General features: G+C 36.7%; 2 protein-coding genes across 4 annotated transcripts in view; both read right to left on the bottom strand.

Annotated features, from left to right (window-relative positions):
- LOC107873764 overlaps positions 1-1,352 on the bottom strand; it is a 22,603-nt gene extending 21,251 nt beyond the window's left edge. Inside the window, exons 1-2 of one of the 2 annotated variants that reach the window (XM_047414240.1) lie at positions 1,230-1,352; positions 158-348 (exon numbers count right to left, since the gene is read on the bottom strand). In XM_047414240.1, the coding sequence (XP_047270196.1) occupies positions 158-344 (187 nt within the window). In that variant the 5' untranslated portion in view covers positions 345-348; positions 1,230-1,352. The other variant, XM_047414241.1, reaches the window with a different exon arrangement.
- The window catches only part of LOC107875238, a 53,345-nt gene that overhangs the window by 29,994 nt on the left and 14,565 nt on the right, over positions 1-8,786 (bottom strand). The gene's annotated exons all lie outside the window — the stretch shown is intronic.

The raw sequence follows: 8,786 nt of genomic DNA, 5'->3' as shown, positions 1-8,786 counted from the left end.
ACAGTGTTGCAGTCATTGCCACAGACCTACTTTCTAGAAGCGTAATGATCAATATTCTTGATACGCATATACACAAGGAACTTTGAAGATATCCTAGGATCAATTTCTTGGTATGCACATTACACCCAACTAGTATTAAGACCACAAAATTAACAACCTGGTAATCTCTTATGGCGCTTTCTTGGATCAACTTCAACTTTAGAAGGCTTGTAGGATAATAAAGGTGGAAGCCTAATCATCTTCAAAATTGAAACGGCAGCCTTCAAGCTCTGCTTGCCCTTCTGATAGGGAACCATCACTATGCTACGAAGGGGAGAGCTACGTTGAGGGAGAATATCACCCATCTGGCTGCAGATATATACAAGATTCGTGAGAAAGTTTCTTAAGCTTAAAAATCTCGACATTAAATAGTATTTAAGTGGGAAATATAGAATTAGACATTCGTTCTATACCCAATAGCAAAAGTTGCTGGTAGTTTCAATCTTTCCCCCCTAACTACAGTATACAATACTTAAGAGTTACGTTTATTTACTTTTGTTGAAAGGGTAAAAGAAAAATCATGCAAAAAGTTGAAAGAGAAGCACATTTGTACCTGTAACAGAGAGATATGAGTAGGTGAGCAAATTTAAGAACAATTCTGGCTGACAAGGGTGAAAAAAATAAAAAAGGGTCCGTTGAAAGTCCGAAGAATACAACAAATAGGGTCTTTTGTTTTGTATAAATAAAAGAAGTAACCTGGCAGATACAGTTTATTTACTCAAGGTTCAATACAGTTGTATTTACTCTCAAGGTTCATTTCACATAACACTTTCTTTGTGCTGCTCATCTTCCAATCGTTCACGTTTACGTTGCAAAGCAGATTCATGTCAATTGCCAAAAAAGCTTGGACGCATTCTATTTTTATGAACAGAGAGAACTTCAATCCCATGACAAAGGGAAACGGGAACCAACATTACCCTAGAAGCTAATCCGAACACCACGTCGATTATCGAAAAAATCAAAACTAGTATTGTACTCGAATAATTTATAATTCTTGATTTTGAAACTCACTTTTTTTTTTAAAAAAAAAAAAAAAAACACTGAAATCATTCAGGTAGGTGAAAAGTCTAGACAGTAGAAGCAGCAAAAATATTTCGAAAACAAACAGATTGGTATCCACAAACCCACCCGATCTTAATTCAGCTAAATCATAGACTATAACTAAAAAGAAATTAGAAAAAGAAACTTACCTGCCCGATTTGAGAAAGAGGGAGAGTGAGGCGGCGGCCGGCGGCTGTTAAATAAAAAATGGGAGCGTCATAAATAGTCCCTCGTGTTTAAAATAATCTTTAAATTATTTACTTACCATTTTCATTCTTTAACTATTTAAAAAATTATTAAATTTGTTCTTACTAAAATATTTATTTTAATTTAATTATTTCATTGATAAAATCAAGAAGATTATAATATATTCTTTTAATAATATTCTTATTATTAAATAACTAAACAAGTTATATATATTCAAATTTATATTTTTAAAACATAATTAATAGAACTAATTTAGTAAAATAGATCCTTAATTAATATTTTTTTTAATAATTGTGTCAGGGGTCAACCAATACGAAACGGATGAAGTATGTTATAAAACGGAGGCTAAAATACTATAATTAATTAGCCGAGTGTCAATCCATTGAGAAGTTTACCCTTAATTCTCTTGAAGTTTACCCTTTAAATGATTACGCTTCACGTGGAAATAACGAGCTATTAAGTGCTCAACCCTCACCTTCTCCAACTCTCTCTGCTCAATTACACGTTTTTGAACTTCTCCATAGTACTGCTACCTCTATAAAAGATGGATCATTCTCAAAGTTGCCCGTTTAAGGGCCTGCACATCCATCACAGTCCTCCATATCCATTACAAAAATTTTTCCAATACTCTCCACTGATGGAACAAGGAAACGACAGCCGCCCATATCAAATATACACCTCGATGAATCCAATCCCTCTTTACCCTCCCCAGTCATGGCTGGAGGTGGCTTTAACGGGCCACGCCCTCTCTTTCACCATGAATGTGAACGAGCCAAATTGTCTTATTTTGGTTCAAAATCCTCAGGATCTAGCCTAAATTGTAACGGAGGGAATGATGCGAGGAACGAAAGTGTTCAACGATCCACCAGCTACGAGTCAATCCCTTCCGACACTCCCGTTCTACCTACCGCCACCACAGGGGAAGGATTCAGCGCCATGGATTCATCCCCATGTGACGGTAGTAACGATGGATCCGAAGCCCAACTGCCGCCGCCGACAACTTCAAAATGGACGAAGGAGGGACGAAAACAAATCCACCTTTCTGGATCAGGTACGTGTCTTTCTGCTCAAAAAACTGTCCGAAAAAAAACGTAAAATGTCCCCATAATATATTTATGTGCTCGGTTCATGTGAGGCCGACTCTCAATACCGATGTGGGGAAATATGCTATAGTCATGAGTTCCTACCTTAGGGACATTGACCTTTTAGATGCTTCTCCCCGAAGGCCTCTTACTTTTACTCGCCCAATGATTTTCTTATCTAGAATTGTAGAGGTTCTACTTCCCCTGAGTTTAGGAATCATTTCAAGGATCTTCTTGATTTGCATAAGCCTGCTTTAGTAGTTCTACTTGAAACCCATAGGATGAATCATCAGGCTATGCCCAATGAATTTTATTTCTCAAATGTTGTTGTTGTGCCGGCCTCGGGACAAGCAGGGGGGATTGCTATCTTGTGGCAAGCAGATCTTTTGAATATTACGAATGTTGCTATGACTCAACAGGAAATTCACTGTAAAATTCAGGTAATCCTTTCCCCTAATAATTGGTTGTTTAGTGCTATTTATGCTTATAATAATAAAAACGACCGGCTGGCTCTTTGGGATAATCTAAAACATGTAGTTGATTCCTTAGCGGGACCTTGGTTAATAGATGGCGACTTTAATGAAATTTGTAATTCTGCTGAAAAATTTAGTGGCTTACCTTTAAGTATCTCTAGAGCAAATAGGTTTTTGAAGTGCCTCGAGTACTGTCATATAGTTGACCTGAGCTACTCTAGTAGTAAATACACGTGGTCAAACTTGTGCAGGAATAACAAAATTATCCTGGAACGCCTTGATAGATGTGTTGCGAACAATGACTGGATTCAGTTATTCCCAGAATCTTCTGTCAGACACCTTCCCCGCACTCACTCTGATCACTATCCTTTACTTCTTCAGTTAACTACCCCGATCGCCATATCTCATAAGCATTTTAGAATGGAGACCATCTGGACTACTCACCCTCAGTTTCCTATGGTTATTAGGAACTTTTGGCTTAGAATGAATAACGACCTGCTACCTTCTATATCTTGCTTTCAAACTCAGGTAGCCATTTGGAATAAAGAAGTTTTCGGGAATATCTTCTATAAGAAAAACGCATCCTGGCTCGGTTAGGTGGAATCCAAAAACCCCCTCACTACCCTACGAGTAATTTTATCCAACATCTGGAAAGTTCTCTTACTCAAGATCTCAGTGAGCTTCTTCATGTGGAACAGGAATTTTGAAAGCTTAAATCTCGTATCCATTGGCTTAATGAGGTAGACGCAAATACTAAATTTTACCATATGTCCACCATTCACCGAAGGTGAAAAAATAGGATTTTTGCTCTTTGAGTTTCCGTTGGAAACTGGATAGATGATAGGCAAGAAGTCAGAGACCTTATCATTTCCTTCTTTTCAGACCTCTACTCTACGAACCTTATCCATTCTAATAGGTAAGACCATCAGGCCTGCAACCACTTCAGCAGACTACTTAGAAAGACCGCTCTCCCATAAGGAAATTATGGACTCAGTCTTTTCTTTTAAGCCCTATAAATACCTGATAGTATTCATTCTTTTTTTTTTTAGAAATATTGGGACCTGCTTCGACAATCAATTGAAGAGTTTTGCTTCTCCGTTTTTACATGTTGGAAAATCCCCGAGGAAATAAATAACAGGTTTATTTGCCTTATTCCAAAGGTATCTAATCCCGAGTCCATCACCCAGTATCAGCCAAGCAGTCTCTGCAATACTACTTACAAGGTTATCACTAAGATCATTGTCACCAGGATCAAACCATTTCTTAAGGATCTTATTGGTCCAGCTCAATCAAGTTTTTTGAAAGATCGTAGAGCATTTGATAATGCTATGCTTGTGCAGGAACTCCTATGCCACCTTCGGAATTCCAAATGTAGGAAAGGTTACATGTTGGCAAAAATAGATCTAGAAAAGGCTTTTGAACAACTGGAATGGTCATTCATTCACGACACTCTACTTTACTTTAGATTTCCTCAAAATCTGGTCACTGTCATCATGTCTTGTATATCCACTACTTCGGTATCCTTGTTAATCAATGGATCGGCAACTCCTTTCTTTACACCTTCCAGAGGAATCCGCCAGGGAGACCCTCTCTCCCCATATATATTTATTATGTGCATGGAAAGGCTCTCTCATAAAATCGACTCAGATGTTGAGAATTGTCTCTGGACTCCTATTAAATTATCTACGCGTGCTTCTCCCATTTCACATTTGTTTTTTGCCGATGATATTATTCTTTGTGCTATTGTTGACTCTATCTCTTGTAACTCTATGGCACAATTTTTCAAGCATTTTTGAGTTGGTTTCTGGTCAAAAATTTAATTTGCAGAAATCTAAGCTCTTTTTCTCTAAGAATACTCCTGCCATAGCCAGGGATAAAGTTGTTCATGACCTCAACATTCTGGAGGGTCATAAATTTGGTAAGTACTTAGGCTTTCCAATGTTCATGTCTAAGCCCACTAAGCTTGACTACCAATTTCTTCTAGATAACTTTAAAAGTCATTTGTCTGGCTGGAAAACTCCATTGCTTACAGATGCGGGGAGAGATACTTTTATCAGGTCAACTCTGAATACCCTTCCCAACAATGTCATATACCTTTTACACCTCTCTAGGTACGTCATTAGAAAAATGGAAGCCTACGAACGAAATTTCCTTTGGGGCGACACTTCTACCAAATGTAAGCTTCATCTCTTAAAATGACAAGATGTTACTACTCCTAAGGATATTGGGGGCCTTGGAATCCAACGTCTCACAATCAAGAACCTTGCTCTGTTAGCATCTTCTGCATGACGTGTTTTTTATTCGAATGTACCCTGGGCTCAAGTACTCAAATCCAAGTACCTTGGGCGCAAAGGGGGCAACTCCACAATTTGGAAAGCACTTATGACAAGTTGGGCTCAATGTCAAATTGGGCTCCAATGGCAACCTGCAGACGGAAAACATGTCCTCTTTTTTCTGACCCTTGGATTGGGCCAAATTGTTCTATTCGCAACCTAATTCAAGGGCCTCTTCAAAGACATGAATCAAAAGCGAAGATTGACTCCTACAGAACTGATAATCAGCGGACTTTCTCTGAACTTTCGTTTGACTTTCCCCAGAGCATTTTCGCTCGTATTAACTCTATTTATTTCTCCCGCCATGAGGTCTCCAAGGTTGACCGAATCATTTGGGGTCTTACAAATAATAAAATATTTTCAGTCGCCTCCTGTTACAATGCCCTTCTCAGAAAAGAGATCAAGAATAACGGGGAAGCTGATTTCCTGTGGATTTGGAAGTTAGATATCCCGCCAAATATTAAGCATTTCTTATGGCTTCTACATCACAACTGCCTCCCAACAACCTCCTTCTTGCATTTTATAAACTGTATTTCCTCACCCCTCTGTCTTCTTTGCCACTCCTTTCCTGAAACTGTTTCCCATTTTTTCTTACATTGCAAGTCTGTAGAGCCACTTTGGGTTGAGTTAGACATCTCTGTTCAAATAAATAAAATCATGTTAGCTACCACGGATCACCACCCCCAACGGTGGCTCCGTAGGATCCTAGAAATAAATTTAACTAACTCTAACCAACCCTTAAGCCTGTCCTCTGTTCCCTCAAAAGTTTTGCTCAGTTACAGTTTGTGGTCTATTTGGAATGGTCGTAATAAATGTATCTTTGAGAAAAGGTCTTTTAATATAAACCTAGCTCGTGTCTTACCGGCCGCCTTTGAGTTCTGGTACTTGGCAGGAAAAACAAATCCTAAAAAGCACACTTTCCGTCTGTATGTCAAATAGAAACCTCCGGCACCCGATAACATAATGCTTAATTCGGATGCAACCTTTAGGCATGGTACCGGTTGTGCTGCTATAGCGGGAATATTTATAAATCACAATGGAGACTGGCTTTTAGGGTTTATCGATGACATATTCACTACTAGCCCTTTGGAGGCAGAAACCCATGCTCTCATGCTAGGGTTTTCGATCGCTCTTCAATACCGATTCCACCCTCTAGAAATAAATGTAAACTGTGAGCATCTAGTAAGACAGCTTCAAGTTTCATCAAATGTTAATTCATCTGTATTAATTGATTGCAGGTACCTACTACGGGCTCTGGATGAACCGCAAGTCATGCATGTTAGCAGGGAACAGAATAAGTTGGCGGGTGCGTTAGCAAGAGTGAATGTATATATTACTAATACTAATACCAATAGACCTTTGCTGCTTTGGCACCCTCCCACATACTTAGAGGATATTTTGCAAGCTGATAGAAGAGGAGGACCAATTGCTAGACGGAGAAATAGAATAAGTGCAGGGGTTTTGTATAATAGTTTGTGTAATAGTAATGCTACTACTGATGCTAGCGCATGTACAGTGGCTCTGCCACAAACTACATCCCTGTAAGCTTTGACTTGTTTTATGACTATATCGACTTTTACCAAAAAAAAAAATATTAGGAAAAAAGTCTCTCTCTCTCTCTCTCTCTCTATCTATCTATCTATCTATCTATCTATCTATCTATCTATATATATATATAAAGTAAAACTAAAAGAAAAACAAGAAGTCAAGTGAAAAAATATTAAATAATCACGTGACAATTTTTAGAACATAACTTAATAGTGTTGTAATAATAATGAATTAAAAAATTAAAAATATATTATTCTTTATTTGTAAAAAAATAAAAATCATTAGCTTAAAAATAGAAACTCGTAATTAAAGAGTTTTAAATGAACTAGTACACATACCCGCGCGATGCGCGAGTGATATTTAAATAAAATTTCTGATCGCTTTACATTGAAATGTCTCATTTGAATTTGTTAAATTATAAGTATTATCTTTAAAAAATCATCTATCATCTTATTTCTCAATAAAATAAAATAATTTTTTCTATCCACCTCCCAATTACTCAATCATTTTTTAATATAAATATTTTTCTATCTCTTTCTCCTCACGCCCCCACCCGCACCCATTCCTTCCCCCACATCTTATTCCCCCATTGGTAATCAAATTTATACAGAAAAATAACCATATAATAATTGTTAACAAACATTATTGTATATTTTTTTTGTAATATTATTCACAATTTAAAGATGGTGGATTGTTAATAATCTCTACCCCTCCACCTAGCCTACCCCCAACTTCAAAATCAAGTATATATTAATAAAATTAATCATGTAATTGCAAAAAAAAATTATATTTTATATTTTTAATTATATTTTGACAGTTACGATTTTAGATTGTCGAAATAAGTAAAAATTTTATTCTATTGTCCGTCCATGTCTTTTGTGCAAAGTTTTATTGTAACACCCCGTATTCAAGTACATGTATTGGCGTATTCAAGTACGTGTATTGGTCTTATTTATATGGAATTAATTTTTTATTTTATTTATACCGGAATTTGCCCGTTGATGGTTCCATACGAAGGTTATTGAATAAGCTTTCCAACGATATAAAGATTTTCAAAAACGGATAAGTTTCGGATATAATCGAGCACGTTCGAAACTATAAAACGGTGGCCAGGATATTGTGAATAGTAAATGTGCAGGAAAATTTCCTGTACACAAACAACTGAGGCCTGCCAATTTTTTGGGTCAACTTTGAACGCTCATAACTCCCTTAATATAATAAACTGGGAGAGCTTCCACCTATGAAAAGAAAGATCTTTGAGTCTTCTTTCCAATTCAATTGGTTTCATCCAAATCCGACATCTAAGTAATGAGTTATACTCATTTTACTTCAGCCTCTCAAAACAGATTTTTAGGGTCAACTTCAAACGATCATAACTCCTTGTACAGGATGAACTGGGTGTCCTACTTTATATGAAATGAAATCCCTTTGAATTATCTTTCCAACGATACCAATTTCACCCAAATACAATATCGGAGCAAAGAGTTATGGTCTATCTACATTAGCTTGTCAAAACAGTCCACCATGGACAGATTCGGATTTACTTAAAATTTTAAGGGCAATATGGTTATTTTCCATCACCTCATGAACGAAAATTGGTCATTATATACATATACTTAGTCTCGTATCCATTATTTATCATCCATTATTGAAGACTAAGAAACCCTAGCCAAATTTCAACTCGAATTATCTTGTGATTCAACCGTAGAAAATCCAAATTGATTCCGTAGTTGTGTTCACCGTCTCGAGGGCTTCGAGAAGCATCCCTTATTTGTGCCAACAGGACTTCAAAATCAAAAGGGTCATTTTATGGTAAGGATGTAAATTATGTTGGTGTTATTTATATGGATATGTATATATATGCATGTGAGCATAAGAAGTGTGTTATTTGATTCTTGTTGAAAGATGATTGGAAATGATGTTGGATTATTCGTGTGCATGGTTGGATTATGTTGAATTGTGAAGGGATTTGGTGTGATGATGTGGTATTGAAATGATGATTATATATATATATATACACATAAACCTATTGTTCAAGTTGGTTTTTGGAATGCTTTGCAAAT

This window comes from Capsicum annuum, chromosome 6 (genome assembly GCF_002878395.1).
Source record: "Capsicum annuum cultivar UCD-10X-F1 chromosome 6, UCD10Xv1.1, whole genome shotgun sequence".
In the NCBI taxonomy this organism is placed as follows: domain Eukaryota; kingdom Viridiplantae; phylum Streptophyta; class Magnoliopsida; order Solanales; family Solanaceae; genus Capsicum; species Capsicum annuum.
This window is presented reverse-complemented; position numbering and strand designations above follow the sequence as displayed.